This window comes from Hemicordylus capensis, chromosome 6 (assembly GCF_027244095.1).
Source record: "Hemicordylus capensis ecotype Gifberg chromosome 6, rHemCap1.1.pri, whole genome shotgun sequence".
In the NCBI taxonomy this organism is placed as follows: domain Eukaryota; kingdom Metazoa; phylum Chordata; class Lepidosauria; order Squamata; family Cordylidae; genus Hemicordylus; species Hemicordylus capensis.
Genome location: NC_069662.1, coordinates 130109428 through 130128986, shown reverse-complemented (window position 1 = coordinate 130128986; position 19559 = coordinate 130109428). Strand labels below are relative to the sequence as shown.

Genomic DNA, 19559 nt, shown 5'->3' with positions numbered 1-19559 from the left:
TAAGCAAAATATTTTATTCTGATCTTTTTAAAAAAATCTCTTTTAATTCAACAAAGTTAATAAGAATTTTCACACAAGTATTTTCCAATTACAAGCTGGCAGTTAAGGCAGATACCATTGATAGAGTGTATGGATTTTTCTATTGCATGTATTTAAACAAGCAGCAGTTACTCTAAGTGCATAACACAAAAACAAGAATCCAGAGATCAACAGGTCCAATTTAGGTCCCTTGGATGCATTCTTTATTCACACAGATGGAGATTGCACAGGAATCCTGAGCAAACAGCACTGAAAAGAATGAAGAATGTGCAGCTATGTCACTTGGTGGATCATGCCCCTGGTATTGAAATTCCCCTGTGTGTAATAAGATGCTCAGCTTTTCTTTCATAAAGTGCACAGTCAATGGAAAATTACATTTCTCTCTCCCCCACCCCACCCAGGCATTCTGATACCAGAAACAGAATCTAATTGCTAAACATTTGTAGATGTGGTTTCTGTTACAAAAACATGTTACCCATAAAAGCCTCATAATACAATCCAGGAATGGAACTTGTACATGTACATATGTAAAACACAGTCACACTGGCAGAGTCAGGTACTGCCCATATTGACATCTTTTGAAGCCTACAGTACAGACACAGGCTGAATGTGTAACCAATTCACACACGCACACACGGTCTAAATCATTCTGCATTGAGCACCATGATCTCTGCTGAATACATATTTAAATGACACTGTAATATCCAGTATGCAGCCACACTGGCAGAGCAGTCCTCATGTGAATGCAAGGTGGCTGTATTTCACAGCTTTCCCCATCTGTCCACCACCAGACTCCCCAGGAAAGAGAAAATAATTACAGATGAATGCTTCTCCCAAACCAGCCTCAAGTACATTCACAATCCCAAATATGTGCAAGTAGGAAAGAAAGATAAAAAGTACACTCATGGGCCCAAACAAAAAAACCCAACTTCAGCAAGGATTTCACAGTGATCTGACAAAGGAAGCCCAAAGACCAATGATTTACTCTAAGCGGGAGGAGGAGGAAGAGAAGAAAGACTAGCAACCCAGATGATGCTTCGTTGAGACAGAAAAGCTAAAGCAACAACATATGAAGACTGATCAGACAAATGGCTCTTTCCACAACTCCCAGTAAAAGCATATAATTGCCTTAGGATCAAGCAACAGATGCTGCCTGTGAGGTAGGTGGTGAAGACCTAAACCGAGGTAAGTACAGTCCAAACTTATTTTCAATCCCTGCAAACGTGGCAACGGCCACTTTGTAACCCCCAACGTGATCAGGGTTGGGCGCAGGTAGGGTGATCCTTGACTTGGGAACTGGCTCAGATCCTGCTGGTTTTCTGCAACATTCAACACACAAACATTTGGTTTTAGAAACACCATTTTTTAAAAACACTGATTATTTTTACTTACTTATTAACTTAACTCTTTGAAACTCAGGGTCAATTCACAGCACCCAGCCTTGCTTGCTGCTGATCCCAACTACAGCTCAGTACGAGGTGTGTTTCTTTGGATTATATGTGCAGGGACTGCACATGCATCATGAAAAATCTGTGATGTACATAAGAACAGCCCTGCTGGATCAGGCCCAAGGCCTATCAGGTCCAGCATCCTGTTTCACACAGTGGCCCACCAGATGCCGCTGGAAGCCTCCAGGTAGGAGTTGAGGGCATTTCCTCTCTCTTGCTGTTGCTCCCTTGCATTTAGGGGCATCTTGCCTCTGAAGCTGGAGGTGGCCTATAGCCACCAGACAGATCTGCCCTCCTTGAATTTGTCTAAGCCCCTTTTAAAGCCATCCAAGCTAGTGGCCATCACCACATCCCATGGCAGAGAATTCCATACATTAAATTGCCCGTTAACTGGGCAAAGAGGCACCTTTTTAATGTGGCGATTCTCTTTATTTAGCGGGGGAGAGTAGCTGGCCCTATCCAGCCCCAGCACAGTACCTCCAGTGACTGTTGCCGGTGTCTGTCTTATATTTCTTTTTAGATTGTGAGCCCTTCGGGGACAGGGATCCATCTTATTTATTGTTATTTTTCTATGTGAACCGATTCAGAAACTTTTTTGTGGAAAAGCGGTAAATAAATATTTGTTGTTATGTACAAAAGTACTTCCTTTTGTCGGTCCTAAATTTCCCAACCTTCAGTCTCATGGGATGACCCCTGGTTCTAGTGTTGTGAGAGAGGGATGTAACACTTTAGAAATCTTCCCAACAGCCATTTCATTAGTGACAAAAGCCTTGCCAATCTCACAAGTAACCTTATCCAATTAATGTGTTGGCTTCTTCACTACTGTTATGTTTGCATGTTTTATTATTTATTTATTTGATACATCTGTATACTGCCTAGTAGAGGTATGCATGGAACACGTTTGGCGCTCCGTTCCAACTCAGAACAGAACACCAAACAGCTGGAACGTTCCAACCGAAGCACCGGGGACAACCCAGTGTTTTAATGGAACAGAACTGTTTCGTTTAGGAACGGTCCGAGTGTTCCAGGGTTTTTAAAAAAAAAACTCCTAACAGTCAGGGCGGCACTGGAGGGGTGGTGAGAGGTTACTTTAACATTAAATTAAAGCCAGCTCCTATCAGCTGTAGTAGCAGCAGCAGCAGCATTGCCAGCAATGAAAGCCAGGGCCAGGTGAGTGCTGGAGATGCACCATTGCCACATAGGATGCCAGCCGGAGCACCATGGCAGCTTTTCGGTGCTGGTGGTATGACTAAAACTACCGTTGGTAAGAGCTGGCTTTAATTTAATGTTAAAGTAACCTCTTGCTGCTCTCAACCACCAGCTCCACCCTGACAATGTTAGTATTTTTTTTAACTGCAACGTTCAGAATAGTTCTGTTCCATTCCAGGCTCAGAACATGTCCCCTATTTGAGGGGTGTTCGGTTCCAAGCTCGGAACACCCATAACGGCCCGTTTCGAGTTGGAACACTTCAAGCTCGGAAAGTTCTGCACATCTCTACCACCTACAACAAAATTATCAAGACAGTTAACAAACAAGCAAAACAGCCAAAAATTTAAAAGAAAGATCAAAAGTTATGCATAATTCATTAAAAAACCATTTAAAACAAAGCAACAGTAAACATTCAACTAAAAGCCTGGGTGAACAGGTGCGTCTTTACTTGTTTCCTAAGAGGCATCAGGGATGGAGCAGCTTTAATTTCAAAAAGAAGTGTGTTCCACAGCCCCGGGCAACCACAGAGAAAATTCGCCTCTGAGTCACCATCAGATGAACTGGTGGCAGCCTCAGATGAACTTCGGTTCATAATGAATAAGATATTCTCTTAAGCACCCTGGGCCCAAGTCGTTACAGGCTTTATGGGTAATAACCATCCTTTCTTTTTTCTTTTTGCCCAGAAACCAGTATGGTTATTTCCGAACAGGAGTAATATGTTCTTCCCATTCCATGCTAGGGATCATTAGAAAGGGGATTGAAAATAAAACGGCTAACATTATAATGCCCTTATACAAAACTATGGTGCGACCACACTTGGAGTGCTGCGTACAATTCTGGTCACCACATCTTAAAAAGGACATTGTTGAACTGGAGAAGGTGCAGAAGAGGGTAACCAAGATGATCAGGGGCCTAGAGCACCTTTCTTATGAGGCAAGACTACAACACCTGGGGCTTTTTAGTTTAGAAAAAAGACGTCTGCGGGGAGACATGATAGAGGTCTATAAAATCATGCATGGCATGGAGAAAGTGGAGAGAGAGAGGGATTCTTTTCCCTCTCACACAACACTAGAACCAGGGGTCACTCCATGAAATTGATTGCCAGGAGGTCTAGGACCAACAAACGGAAGTACTTTTTCACACAACGCGTGATCCACTTGTGGAACTCTCTGCCACAGGATGTGGTGACAGCCAACAACCTGGATGGCTTTAAGAGGGGTTTGGATGACTTCATGGAGGAGAGGTCTATCAATGGCTACTAGTCAGAGGGCTGTGGGCCACCTCCAGCCTCAAGGGCAGGGTGCCTCTGAGTACCAGTTGCAGGGGAGTAATGGCAGGAGAGAGGGCACGCCCTCAACTCCTGTCTGTGGCTTCCAGTGGCATCTGGTGGGCCACTGTGTGAAACAGGATGCTGGACTAGATGGGCCGTGGGCCTGATCCAGCAGGGCTGTTCTTATATTCCTTTCAGTTTAACTGCTCCTGTCCTTCCTCTTTGTGCTCTCATGTACACTGCAAGACTCTATATGAAACATAAACCACAGCCCAGTTCTGAAACTTAGTTAACGTTTATAGAATTGCTCATGGGATAAAATCTTGAGCTTTGCAAGACTAGCTCCTTCAACTGATCAGAGTCAAAGTGGCTTATCTAACATACTTACACTCCTCCAAAATCAACGTAAAACCATCTCTGTAGTAACTCATAGGTCACCAAGGTTACCCCGAACTGAGGAGAAGAGCGAAATACACGAGCTTGAAGGAAAAACGAAATCAACATTAGCAACATGAACACACATGCTTATGAAAAGCCTCCCTCACTCAAGTAACAAAAAAACCCTTGCATTCCACGGTTACCTGCAGCTCCTTTCCAAAAAGCTCTTGGACCTTCCTCTCGTAAGATCTTCCCAAAGCAGTCTATGACACCACTGTAGGTAGTTTGGCCTGCACGGGCTGCCACCTGTAACCTTGTCTTGATCACATCTGCAGGGGTCACTAAGGAAGCCGCAGGCATTCCTTAAGAAAGGGGGAGGAGGGAGACAAACACAGAATCAGATTGTTGCATTTGCTAGAGAATGGTCAATTTGCATGTCATGTTTCTACGATAGCCTTACATTAAATAAAGCTAGTGCTTTTTTAAATCACTAAGTTCAGGGTAGAACAAGACTACTGGCAACTCCCATAAGAATCTGACAGCCTCCAAATGCCAGCCCAAGTGAGAAGGTCTTGCAATACTTCCAAAGAAATTTGAGCAAGTCCTCAAGGAAAGGAAGTAGGAGGCAGCTATTGAGCATGCCAGAAAATTTCAAGGCCAATCTACCTGTTCAGAAAAATGACATGGTACCCTTTTTCTAGACGTATACCATTTTAAGATGCATTTGAAGGAGCAGTGAATGTTCCCCTGTGGCAAACAGGTAGCATGCCCGCTTTCTATGTTTTGGGAGTTTGAATACTCTTCTGTGTAGGAGGAAAAACCACACTTGTGCTCTCTCATCTCAATTTAAAAATGGGACATTCTCAGGAGAACTGGACTTGGTTGCATTCTCGCTAAAACTCGTAAATGAGAACGGTGACATTTTGCCTCAATCAAGTTTTTTTAAAAAAATCCACGAGAAGCAAAGAAAGAAACGAACGAGCACTCGCCCTGGGTGCACTGGACTCATGCAAAGCTTTGGGGGAGACAGACAGCTTGGTCTTGTTTTCATTTAGAGTTGGGAGGCACAGAGAAGTGTTCAATCAAAGTTGCAAGCTGGTAAAGTTTCAGTTAGCTTTTTGGAGGTAAAAGTCAGTTCCTTTGTGGTTTCTGGCATTTGTCCTTCCGCACAGAGTACTGGAAATCTCCGTGCTTTCTCCACTCTCCTTTCCTCTTCAGGTCTACAGTCAACGATGAAATGCCTTGCTAAATTCAAAACAGGCAAACAGGTACAGTTGTATGCCATCAGCCAGAAACCAAAACAAACCAAAAACCCGAAGTCAATAATGTTCATGTTTTCCTTCAGGCACTGCACATTTTTCAATGTCCAATATCCTCAACAAAATCTTGTTGGAAAATTAATGCTGGCAGATAAACAACAGAAAGCAACAAATACAGAATTATCAGCAGACAGTGGACGCAATCCTCTATTGTCTTCTGTCTGTCTCTCTGCAGCAGGATCACTGAAGTCAAAGGGGCAACTCTGATAGTCTTAGGAGTCCAATCAGCAGTTTTTCAAAATCAATCTAATGAAATCATCCATGTTTAGATTCAAACTGGGCGGCGCAAGGGGGGAACGATACAAAAATAAAGCGAGACTGTATTAAGAAAACAGCGTCTCCTCTTATTTTATTACTTTTCCATTCTGCATCAGTTCCAAACCAGCTTGGTCAGACATAGATGCATAAATCTCCTTTGCTTCTGCGCTCTCTCTCTCTTGCTCTCTCTCTCTCTCAAGCTTAATAATTCTGTAACAGTTTGTGTCCAAACCAATGCGGTCTGGCTGCAGAACACCATCTCACTTTTTTAGTAGATGGCTTTGAAAGAGATGTAAAAGTGTGTGTTTATCACTAAAATAGGATCTGCTCCTCCTCTCTCAAAACCCATAAAAGAGAAGAAAAAAGAGAAAGAAAAATACGCTGCATGAACTTTCACATTTGAACATTTGGCAGAGAAAGATTCTTACATGGTCACAGTTTCCCTTGAACTAGTCCACAAGTGATCTGTTTCACCTCAGCTTACAATTCAGAGGAGCTGGACTTCCACTCTTTAAAGATTACTGTAGCTAAAACTTGAGAGCACAATGGCCACGTATGCAGCCCTCACATGTAGACAGAGAAACGGTGCTTCCGTGTGTGCGTGGTGTGGCTGCAAACCAACCAGCAGCCCCATCTGTTTCCAAGGCCCCTCTTTTGGGGGGCGCCAACAAGTGTGAACTAGCGGTTACTTTTGTGGTACAATTCCCAAATAGTTTCCACATTATGAGTGTTTTCTGAGTGCAACGATGTACAAGAATTGTAAAATTATAACCTAGGCCTGTTGAGAACATGCAATGGTACAGACACCCTCAGCTGACTTAATTGCCCCGATTCCATCATCACCAGAAGAAATGACCTAAGTTGCAGAAGGGGGATTGCGTAGGGAAATAAAACATACAGAAATCACAATCCAAATCAAGATTTTAAGTGTTTCTTCCACCACTTTTAGACAACAGAAGTGCGAATGTGAGATACACACACTCACAATTACACTTTAACCATTGCAACCCAATGCCTCCCTTGCTTTTTAAGTCTTTGTTAACTCTTCCGCACCTTTCCCAATTCTACAATGCATCATATGAGTTCCATCACTGCCCTGAACAATAATCTGCTAATGGAAGACAACCTGAAATAGAAACATAGTGAAAATATGGGATAAAATCGACTATGATGCACATTTCTTAACCCACACTGGTAACAACTGATAAAGAGAGGCTGCTTCTGTCCCTGAACTTCAAAGAGACTGTTATCTCCGTCTGCAATCGCTTAACAATAGGCAGAGAAAGACAAATAAGAAAAATCTAAGAAATTACTTGGCTTAACATACCAGCTTAGGTTTCAAGTCTAGATAGTATGCTGAGCTCAGAAACTTTTGTCCTATTCCGGTGGGTTACAAAATTAACCCAGTTTCAGAGCCATATTCGTTACCTAAATATAAAGTACATTCTGCATGTTCAAATTTTAATAGTAAACTATGTTTAATAACTCCATACCTGGCAGATGTTACGTCTATTTCTGGATTATCTGATCAGTATAACAACGTAAGTATTTTGCAATTAAAAAGAGAGAAAGTTCGGAAGTCATAAACAAACCCCATACATACTGTATGCATTTTGTGGGCTGTACCTATGCAGCAGACAATTTTCCAAAGGCACCAGTTGCCAGAAGATTATTACATCAGCATATCTGCTAAGAGGGCAATCTTGGTTGGCCTCAGAACTCATGATAGGACTTTATAGCTCATATAATCAAAATCTTAAAATTGTGCCCAGAAACACCAGCACAGATAATATGAGCAAAGTGTTAGCCAACTTGCTGGTGGGGAGTCAGAAACAAAACTAATGGGCGCAATCTAAGAGCATGTTCACAAGTGAAAAAATTATGTCATGGCATTTGTAATACCACAATGTGAGCACATGGAGCTGCCTTATCAGACCACTGGTCTATCGAGGTCAGTATCGTCAACACTGACTTGCAGTTAACTTCCCAGCGTCTCAGAAAGGTCCCCCCGCCCCCGCCCCGCTCTACCTGGAGATGCCAGGGAGCCAACGTGGGACTTACTTCATACAAACATGCTCTACCACCAAATTATGGCCTCTCTTCAAACACAGTGTATCTTCCTACTGACTCATTTTAAATTTAATTGCAGGCTTTAGCTGGAAAGCAGATTTACACTTGTATTTGAGGTTCTGTTTGGTCTCCAGAGAACAGGCCTTTGCATTACCATTACTGACAATCAAGAATCTGAACTTTCCTCCACGAAGCACAGCTTTCCCAATTAAAAGCACACCAGCAGCGAGGAACTGGCAGTGCTGCTATGGGAATGTTCATAATGTGAGTGTCTGTGAAACCATCATAAAGATGTGTGAAATTTAAATCGCAGTCTGTGAAGACACTCTATTGAACATTTCAATTGCCTCAACAGGACTTATTTTGTTCTTTGATTTTGTTTCTGGCAACTGCGGACTACTCCGTTATAAAACGTTAAGTGACAGGAGGGCAAAAACAGGTCTACAAGCCAATCCACCACAATCACAAAAACTGCTTGCTTTTCTAAATACAGATTCTGAAGTTCTGTGGAGAGAGAGGATTCTCTTCAAAGAGTCATCTGTCTCAATAATGTATTCTAAGTCTTGGCAGAAAGTTTTTTTTAAAAAAAGAAGGAAACAAGCCTCATGATAGGTAAATGGATAAAGCAGGAGTGCATGAGTACTTGGAGAACTTCTGCTAGCAATAGAAGGCACCCGGTAATCTCGGTGAGAGTCAAAAAGGCTGCACAAAACATCCAGCTATTAGTTCCTGCCTCTTTGGACCATGTAGGTATATTGCTAAAATGTGCCAGAAAAAACCCTGAGGAAGAGAGAGGGAAAGACTGTCTAGAACTCCTGTCCAGAATATATTGTACGTATAGTTCTTACGGCCAAATATAAAATTCTGAAGCCGAAATAACTGAATGCACGGTCAATGCTTGTTTCAGAAACAGGAGTAATTGTTTTGAGGCTCTCCACTTGGAATACAGAAGGCAAAATGCTCAATGCCTGCTTTTACAAGGGCACCAGGCGAGAGCCAAAAAAAGAGCAGATTTCTGAACTGTGACTCTACATCCAGTCCCTTTAACTGCTTCACAGCAGGACAGAAAAGCAGCATTCACTTTGCCTTTTCATTCCATGCAAAAGAGGCATGTCTTCTCCAGAGCCATTACATTTCTATTATCTGTCATAATAATGGGGGCTCACCTTTTAGATAGATTTGTATGCTGTATTTCATGTATACTGCTTTAAAACATATGCTGATTTGAGGACACACCAGATAAGAGTGACCTGAACCATTTTCATTTTATGTTGTTGTTGTTTTTTTTAAATTAAGAGAGAAGGAGATTGGTGTGTGGGGCGGGGGGGGGGAGGATTACTCTACTGGTCATTGGGATCAATGACTTTTCTTTACCCACGGTCTCTTTCTGCAAGCAGTATGGATGGATTCTTGGCATACACCTGGATTCTATCTTGAAATGCTATTCAAATGTTTCCTGATCAGGGAGTCATCAAAAATGAGACTATTTTTATCAGCTACTTTTACAGTAACCGCTTTCCCAGCTCAAAAGCAGCAAGCCAATAAAAGAAACACAACACAGTCTGGGGAGAAAGGCAATTTACACGCATGGTTTCTGCTTTCAGATCTATTCTCTCTTACACAAATATTGGTTTATTATTCTAAATATGCAGATCCTGCCTTACCACTTTACACAAAAATGCTCAAGGCGGCAGACAACACCACATAACAATACAATACGAAAGCATCAAACTAATCAATATCCAAAACATATAATCAACCCAATACATAGATGTCAGGATAACAGCAGCCACACAGCAGGGATGTTAAAAGCCTGGCAGAACAAGGTGGAATGGGGCTGAATCAGAGGGATGGGGCTATAGCTCAGATGTAGAGCCTCTGCTTTGCATGCAGAAGGCCCCAGGTTCAGTCCCTGGCATCTCTCCAGGTAGGGCTAGGAGAGAACCCTGCCTGGAACACTGGAGAGCCGCTGCCAGCCGTGTGGACAATAATGAGCCAGGTGGACGAACGCCTGACTCTGTAAGCTTCCTGTGTGCCAAATTCCATAACCCAAACACAGTAATAGAGAAAGCTCCCTCCTGCATCCCAACCCAATGCACATCAATATTGGTGGGACACTGAGGAGAAGTTCTCCAGAGGATCTTAACACCTGGGCAGGTTCATACAAGAGAGGAGATATTCCTTCAGATGTCCTGGTCCCAGACTGCTATGCAAGACAGCAATACAAGAGAGATGTGGGGGGGGGGGGGACCCAAGGAGATGAAAAGCAGCCACAGATACAGAATGGTGCAATGTTTGCGTTAGCTGCATGTACATAGCAGGCCCTTTCCCAACACAGCCTGGTTGCCAAAAACATGTTATGTGGGTGCTCTGGCTTCTACAAGGATTCCCTACAACACACTGGGCATAATTTAAGGTTCTGGTTAAAGATAAAGTGTGCCGTTGAGTCGGTGTCAACTCCTGGCGACCACAGAGCCCTGTGGTTTTCTTTGGTAGAATACAGGAGCATTGCTTCCTCCTGTGCAGTATGAGATGATGCCTTTCAGCATCTTGCTATATCACTGCTGCCCGATATAGGTGTTTCCCATAGTCTGGGAAACTACCAGCGGGGATTTGAACTGGCAACCTCATGCTTGCTAGTCAAGTCATTTCCTCACTGTGTCATTAGGTGGCCAACTAAGGTTCTGATTACATGAGCTATTAAACTTGACAGTGCATCACAATTTCCCAAATCAGCCAAGAGTACCCTTCTCACATACATATTTACTCCAGATTTCAACAGCAAGGGCACGCAAAGAGGTGCTCTTGGTGGGCCCAACAACCCTTCCTCGGAGTTTCAGAACCTAGTCTCTAGGCTGACTTTCAGAGATTAGGCCTCAGCTGATACCGAGGTAAGAATTTGTAATGGGGTTTTACAAATGCCAGAGGGGGGATTCAGAGAGCTTCAAGAAGAACACTGGCAATACCCATTCCTGCTACTAATTGCCAGCGTCTAGTAGCCAAGGTTGCATCATCTCTGATAGTGGCGCATAGGCTTTTGACGATTTCATTTAGTAGCCACTGATCTCCACCTCCATATAAAGTCATTTATGTTTGCTTGCTGCTACAACAGCAGGTTACATTCTACGTGATGTGAAAACTGGAGCCCAATTCACAAGTTATGTTCCAGGCTCGCACAATCAGTGTACACACTCACCGATCTGCATGCATTTGCAATAGGTACCGACGCATGTGAGGGGACTTGTACCCAGGTTCACTTTTAAACTGAACACATGCAGTCAGGGCTGCTCCTAGGAGGGTGCGGGGCTGGGGGCAAGCAGCACTCCCTGCTCAGCCCCCCTCCTCCCCCGCGCTGCCTCTCGCCCCCTGTGCTGCTGAGCATGGCCGTCCCTAGCCAGAGGGGAGGGGGTGGGGTGTGCATGGTGGACCCCGCTGCCCGGGGCCATGTGTGCATGAGGGAAGCAGCTATCAAACCGGCTCCCAGAGTGGCAGCTCCTGCAGCAGCACCATGGCTGCCCTCCACCCCGGTGTCCCCGGCGTCCCCGGCCTCCCAGGATCAGAGCTGCCTGGGAGGGAGGGAGGGAGGCTGGGCCAAGCGGGCCAGAGCATGGCAGAAGGGGGAGAGAGGTGCAGCAGCTGCCCTGCCCCTGCCTGGCTGCCCCCCTCCACCTCCTGCTGGGGGAAAGGCTCCTCAGCAGAGTCTGGGCAGCAGGAGGAGGAGGAGGAGTGAGAGGCACAGGAGCTGCCACGGCTGCCCAGGCCCCTCTGTCTCTCTCCCTCAACCACCCGAAAGGCTGGGGTGGCAGAGGCGGCGGTGTGGGGTTTAGTTCAAAAGCACAGCTCTTCACCCCGTTGGGCACCTGACAGCAGCTTCTGTGAAGCCTGCACGGAAGCTACCTTGGTGGCAGTGGTGGGGCAGCCTCCTTGCAGAATGCCAGGCGAGCCTCTGCCGCTTTGCAGAGGTGGCTGCTGGGGGCCTGACACGGCGCCGTGTGTTAGAAGTCGTGTGCCACCTCCACTGCCACCCCTAGTCTGGCGGGTGGTTGGGAGAGAGAGAGACCACGAGGCCTGCAGGAACGCAGGGCTCCGGACAATTGCCCCAGGGTCACTCCACCCAAGGGACGGCACTGTGCACAGGCATCCAGACAAAACTATGTACTGTTCAAGGGTGCAGACACCTGAATGCCTGTACAATGTAATGCATGAATGGGGCTTTGCTTTGTTTATTAGCATATTTATATACTGCCCAAAACTTAGGAACATAGGAAGCAGCCATATACTGAGTCAGACCAACACTGGTCTATCTAGCTCAGTATTGTCTTCACCAACTGGCAGTGGCTTCTCCAAGGTTGCAGGCAGGAATCTCTCTCAGCCCTATCTTGGAGAAGCCAGGGAGGGAACTTGGAACCTTCTGCTCTTCCCAGAGCGACTTCACCCCCTGAGGGGAAGATCTAACAGTGCTCACAGTTCTAGTCTCCCATTCATATGCAACCAGGGTGGACCCTGCTTAGCTATGGGGACAAGTCATACTTGCTACCATGACCCCCCCATCTCCCCCTCCTCCCTCACCCACTCCCCTCTTTATTTTTGGGCGGTTTACAGTGGGCAGTTTATATCTGGATCAAATTTTCTGTTCATCCATTTTGTCTCCAATGATGAGTGAAGTTTCCCTGCAACCACTTTTCCATCATGATTTTAAAAACCTGATTTCAGATCAGGTGGAGTTCAATGGATCTAGTACATGCAGCAAGGTGCCAGCCTCTGTGAAATATATGCACAAACTCTTCTGAGTGTTAGCAGCGGAAAGGCACGTGAAATCTCTGCATCTAAAACTTATGAAATTTAACCTGCTAGTACCTAAATATTCATGTTCTTGTTCCAAACATTGATTTCTCCAAACCACCCACCATCCCACACATGACAATTCCATCTCTGGTCAAAGTCCATGTTAACACCCAACTGGATGCAGCTTAAACTGTTCACATACCCAACCCATTTTTTAATGCATTAACCCCCCACTGATCTCTAGATGCCAAGGCAGACAATATTACAGCAAAAGAGTTACTTACCGGCAATTGCGCCAGCCAGAAGTAAATATCCAGGGCCTACCTGTCCATCTTCATTTGCAAAAGCAGATTTCAAATGAGCATAACAGGGGAAGTAAATGGCAGAGAAGGGGATGTCGCGAAGAAAACATGCCTTGGCTCCCTGGGACAGAAAACACAACACCAGGAGTCAAATAAGGAGGATGCAGTGAGACAGTATGGCAGTTTTCAGACAGAATGGGAAACCATGGTTCAACAAACCTATGGAACTGCCTTCTATGAGTCAGACCACTGGTCCATCTTGTTGAGCACTGCCTGGCAATGCTCCAGGTTTCTAGGCAGCAGTTTTCCCCTATGAATGCCACCTTCTTGAAGGAAGAGTGGGATAAAAAGGAAGAAATTCCCATTTTAGGTAATGCTGGCACATATGCAGCCAACCTCCTCACAGCCTAAAATGTGAATCAGGCCCAAGATTGGAATATGATTGCAAAACAGTACTGATCTGAGGCATATACAACTTCCATTAGACCTTGTGACTAATGAAAGCTGCATGTAAATAAGGCCTTTTTTATATTGAAGAAGAATTGGAATTGCTTGCCACCACTCCTTGTTTCACCCTGGGAACTGGGGTCTGGAAAGGAATAAATTCACCCAGGCACAATCAGGTGGCCGGCACCGCGGGAGAGATAGTCTGTGAGGAATTCTTCACAATACAAAAACAAGGCCGATTTCTGTAACCAAGATGGTACATTTACTGGGTTCTAAAGGGTACACAACAGGGTAGGCTTAATCATACTCATGAAAATAGACTCTCTTTAGGGATTTCATTTAAGGGCTGGTAACACTGAAACAGACTCTAAGGGTTCCTCATAGAGCGGGCACTTCTCTGAAGGCTTTTCTCCTCAGCGATCCCCGCCAGAACTCCCTCAGAGCTCCTCCAACTGTCAAATCCCAGGCATTTTCTCTCCCTAGCTCATCCTCGAGGTTCCTGTGTCAGAGGGACTCCTCTCCTGACTGACAACTCTTTGAAACAGAATCCGAAAGAACCCAGATTGATATAATTACAAATTTGTGCTAAGAATAATTATCAAATAAACTTAAAAGCAGAATTCATTCAAATGCAATGATAAAAACAAAAATTAATACTATAATATGGCCCAAAAACCATATTATTGGTAAATATTATCAATAAACCAGATATTGATAAATATCTCAAAAATGCAATAATACACAAAACCTTATTATAAAACACTCCGAGAGAGATACTCAGAGTCTAGCAAATAGAGTCCTTCTTGGGACTCAAGAATTGTTGATGTGTATTTCATCCATTGGGAGACTGTGAATAAATGGACTGATGCCACTGAAGAAGGCCTGAATAGGCCAAAACGCATTTGGCAATCTAGTACTGCTGGCAATCAGGTACTGTGATGATGCAGAAATCACAAGATCATGGTGATCAAGTCCTGTGGCAACGAATACAGCTTTTACTTGAAGGATTTCTATTTATTTATTTGTGCTAGCCCCTATAGAATGTATCAGGAGGTTATGTTTGGATATTAATGTTTGTATGTTTTAGAATAAGGTTTGTGTATTATTGCATTTTTGAGATATTTATCTATTTTGTGAACAGAGTCTGTTGCAGATTTTTTTGGACAATTAGTATTGATTTTTATTACTGTATTTGAATGAGTTGTCTGCTTCTATGGTTATTCAATAATAATTGTTATTATTAACGCAACTTTGTAATTATACCACCCTGGGTTCTTTTGGATTCTGTTCTGATTGTGAGTGAACCTAGATACAGCTGTTGTTGTTTTTTAAAAAAACTAATTAACTATTCCTTGAGCCACTCTATGGAAGAACCATGTTATTACTGACCTACTAAATTTTATTTATTTATTTAACATATTTTAATACCGCCCCAAACTTGTGTCTCATGGCAAACATTTGCGACACAAAGGTGATGCTACGGTCCTGGAAACTCTGCTGGCAAGAAGTAGGGAAAACCTGACTGCTGCAATCTATCATAAATAAAAGACACTCATTTTTAAATATTTATATCTCTCTGTCTTCTTCTGAAGAGCCAAGAGCAGCTTGTGTGTAGTTCTCATTTGGTCTTCCAGCCTGAGAACATGCACAGCCAGACCTGCTTCACTTCTAAGCCTCCTTAGCCACAAGCCTTCAAGACCACACAAGACCTTAGCCACAAGCACTTCAAGACCTTGTAGAAGGGACTTCTACAAAATGGGACATCGGGACCAGCACTTGCTGCCCACACCCTCCAATTCAAAAATGTGAGGTTTGTTGGGGTTTTTGTTTAGCTTTACACACTGCACGGTACTGCAGCACACTCGGCAGAGCATCAATGTGCTTCTAAGCTGTCTGCAATGGAAAGGGAAGCAGACTCACCTCCTGCAAAAGCAGGCACATTTGTGAGGTATAAAATATAAAGCCTTGTTAGATATTCTTTGGAAACGAGGGGAGGTGCCAAAGGGAGAAGAAAAGGAACCAAGTGGCACCCTGTATTTGTACTGGCAACCATATTGCTCCAGAGCTGAATATATGTGGAAGCAGGATCTGTTTCTAGCACAGAAACCCTGGAAGGAGCAAACAACCAGATCCAAGTGCAGTGTGAGCAATGAGAACAGACTCTGGCCCGGGTAGAAGTCAAGAGAACCAAAGTGCAAACAGCCCGTAAATACTTGTAACTGTGCCTTTATACAAGTGCAGTTGGCACCACTTGTCTATTAATGCAAACTTGAATTCTAATAATTCACTATAAACACTCCTTTTATATTGATCTTCAATCTTTTTGCTTGAGCCTCTCAGCAGATACCTACAGCTGCAAATCTTGAAAACATTTACTAGGAGTGCTTAAATATGCCTAGGACAGAAATATGCCTAGAGTGCCTTATGTAAAGCAGATACTTTCCAAGGTGACCAACTGCCTTATGGGTTATATTTACCTGGCAAGCAATATTTTGTTTTACTCTCTGGCAGGCAAAGTTGGAGATGAATGCGTATTCTTGCATCTTGAGTATTATTTCCCCCTGGGGAGGGGCGTTTCTGCTTTGCCTTTGCCTCTGGAGACTGCATTTGTCTTATTTCATTTTCTGTGCTGTCAGGAACACTAGACACCTTTGCTTTTATTATAGTTCAAGTTGCTGATCAGGATCTTGAAAGAACTTGGGCCATCATACACTTTCCCCCATGTCTTATTCTGATCTCAAGGTTGACTAGGAACATCCTCTTAGCAGTACCTGTTTTCAACATCTAAGAGACAGCCGTTCTTGGCAAACTCTTTACATCTATGAACCATCCTTCTCTCCCAGGTTCAACAGAGTCCTAGCCTGAGCATATATTGAAGGCAGCATATCTTTCCGTTCAGGCACGAATTTGCCCGAAGTTAATTAAGCACGTTTGAGGTTGTATAATTGAGTGTATACTGTGTTATTTAAAAACAAAGTGTCATTCTTCTTGAATCTCCAGAACAGTGGAATGGGAGATCAAATAAAGAGACACATCACCAGTAATTCAGTTTCTTCAAAATAATTAAAGGAATCCACCGACAGCTCTTAAGCTGCACTATTTTCTTACTTTTATCGCCATCTCCTTGCAAAGGTGGAAACATGCTTTGAAAGGCCCTCCCAGTAACATGCTTTTCGAATCAAGAGAGAACATATCTGTCAAGGTTATCTGGCTTATGTGCAAACAAAGCTGGATCAAAACTCAGATCCACTTTATTAACCACCAACTTTGGCTCTGTTCCAGGATCTCAACAGTCTAAAGTTTCCCCTTCACCTCTCTGTTTCAAGTCTGGGAAAGCATGTTTAAAGGCAGGCTTCATTTAATTTCCAGTTAATCACCTGCAAGTAGCCAATGCCAATTAGGAAGAGAGAACAGCCAAAGGATCTTCAAATATGAAAGAAATCATTTTACTTCCTCCTCAGTTTTGAGCAGGTTTAATGGGAAGGAAGTTGCCTGGATTTCAGTGAAGCTTCCACATAAAGCACATTCCAGACTGCAGCCCTACTTTACTTCTCACGCCTTTCCGAGGCGTTTGCTGTGCAGATTTAAACAGCCCCCACCCCGCAATAACGTCGTTCGGCATATGCACCCGAGTTTGTTCTGGCAGCCCCAGCGCAGACCTGCTGGGCATGACATTTCTGGGACAGGCTCTGCATCCAGGCATGTGCCTCCCTGCCATACCTGCCAATTGGCTCCCCACCTCCCATCTTTTTAATAACTCCACAAGTCTTTAATCTTGGGCTGCATCTTGGTGAACAAAACCAATAGAAAAAAAGAAGCCTGGATTGTCAGAAGATTCAGATAATCAACTCAAAAGTCAGAGCTAGGGCAGGTTCTTTAGCATGCTAATTCCTGCTTATTCCAGCCTTACCTGCAAAAAAATAAGGATCTAAATAAACTATTTCTACTACAAGGGGAGGGTAATTATACTCACAAAGGCACCTCTGTGTCGGGGTTGGGCACAAGGAGCCAGAAGGTCTGGGAGACGCAGGCTTAACCTAGTCTCCTGCAGTGAATGCACATTGTCTAGTGTAGGGGGGGGAAATGCCAGACTGGGGAGACCTCGCAGAATTCAAGACAACAGTGGTGCACCTTGTCTAAGAGGGTTATTTAATGCTTCTGGCACCTGTACTTACCGCCATCCCCTCTTTTCCTACCTTACAGGTTTAGAATTTATTTGGCATGTATAATTGTTATTTTGATCCTATAGCAACAAACAATAGGCAGCATGTCATTTCTTGATCCGTTAGCATTCTTCTTAGGTTTCACCGGCAACTTAACCCTTCCGATTCGGAAGTGTAGCAATCTCCCACCCACTCGCTGGCAGCCCCCTTCCTCCACCTCACCTCACCTTCCTTCAAAAGCCCCCGTTAAAGGCTGACATTTCAGCATGGAACAGGAATATGATTATTTACTCCTGCTTTAAATATCAAGCCAGGTTAAAAATGTATGCCTCGAGCACTTAAGCCAAGATTACATCTGTAAGTTAAATGGACAGCTATAAATGTTCACACCTTTGGTAGGATTCACTATTTTTCTAGCGTAATTTGGATACAAAATGTATGACATCACACACACACAGAGTGCTAAGATTCTTAAATACACAAACGTATACATATCAAACTGCTTTTAGTGAATATTACAAAGTACTATTGCACCATATTTTTAATACCTTCCTGATTCAATTTTTAAAGGGTCATTTTTTTTATTTACTACATTTGTAAACCACAATTCCCTTCTCTAAAATCGTTTCAGGCAGTTTATGGCAGGGGGGGGGGGATACTAAAACCCCCAACAACAGTAGTAGATCAAGTAAGCTCAAAGCTAAAATAGCACAAATACAGCAGCAGATAAAGCAGTCTAAGTAGGAAAAGCTAAAATTTCAAGTACAAATCAGCAGCATTAATGTATCTATACTGATTAAAATGCTTAAGTAAAAAAAGAAATATTTTTATCCAGTGTCAAAAAAAACCCCATCAGCATAAGTTGCAGGCATACAGCACTACATAGGGTGTTTTATAGCCAGGGTACCACAGCAGAAAAACCAATTATCTGGTCACCGCCTGTCTAACCTGAGAAATCAGGGCCTCAACATATAAGCTTATTACTTGAACAGGTTCACATGGGAGCATATGGTCCCTGAGAATCCTGGTCCTAAGTGATCAGATCTACATCTAAAAAATAATTTAGAGAGGAGCTTTACCCCACCCATTTCAAATGCCAATAGTGTAATTGTTTGCTTGAACATTTCTAATAAGAAATTATATTAAATTAAAATAACATTGCTAACTGAGGGGAAGTACAAAGGCTCAAAACTAATCAGAAATCAAAATGAAAGAAGCCAAACAGAGAAACCCCCAAATAGTCGATGGCCATTTCTTAAACTGATTTGTAAATAAAAGCATCTAAATGAAAACAAAATTTCTACAGCAAACACAAACTATTACAAGTAATAGAATGACCAGCACACACTTTCCCTTTCATTCACTAAGCTTCTCATTAGATCGACAAGCAAATGCTAAGGACCAGTTTGTTTGTTTATTCATTTATTTTTATTTGATTTCTATACCGCCCTTCCAAAAACGGCTCAGGTCACCATTTATAAGTACTGGCACATTTTGCATCCACTCCTTTTTAAATAAAAGGTCTTACTGACACTAGGAACCAGCTTGGTAGTCACACGGAACTGAACTGTAGTTTAATTGTGGTTCTACGCAGCTTCCCCAGACTTGCATGCTCCCCTCTTCCATTTGCAAGCAAGGCAAGAAAGCTTTCTATTACTATTTTAAAATTAGCCAGGATTTGCTGTGATGTCCAAACCTAGCAAATTCTGGGTTCTCCTAGCCAGAGTTTGAGAACAATATGAAACTGGGTCATATCCACAAGTAAGAAATCTTGATGATAAATTATTGTAACACATTTTTAAATAACCTCACCATCTGCATGTTTTATTGAAATTGCATTATTTGATGATATGCAAAAATAACAGTAACA

The 19559-nt window shown here is 43.3% G+C and overlaps 1 protein-coding gene across 2 annotated transcripts in view; it reads right to left on the bottom strand.

Moving 5' to 3' along the window:
* The window catches only part of SLC25A13 (solute carrier family 25 member 13), a 187097-nt gene continuing 167538 nt past the window's right edge, over nucleotides 1-19559 (bottom strand). For both annotated transcript variants that reach the window (XM_053262710.1, XM_053262709.1), the window contains 4 exons: nucleotides 13062-13200; nucleotides 4549-4707; nucleotides 4356-4446; nucleotides 1-1358 (listed from right to left, as the gene is read on the bottom strand). In XM_053262710.1, coding sequence (XP_053118685.1) covers nucleotides 1175-1358; nucleotides 4356-4446; nucleotides 4549-4707; nucleotides 13062-13200 — 573 coding nt within the window. In that variant the 3' untranslated portion in view covers nucleotides 1-1174. The remainder of the gene's footprint in view (nucleotides 1359-4355; nucleotides 4447-4548; nucleotides 4708-13061; nucleotides 13201-19559) is intronic.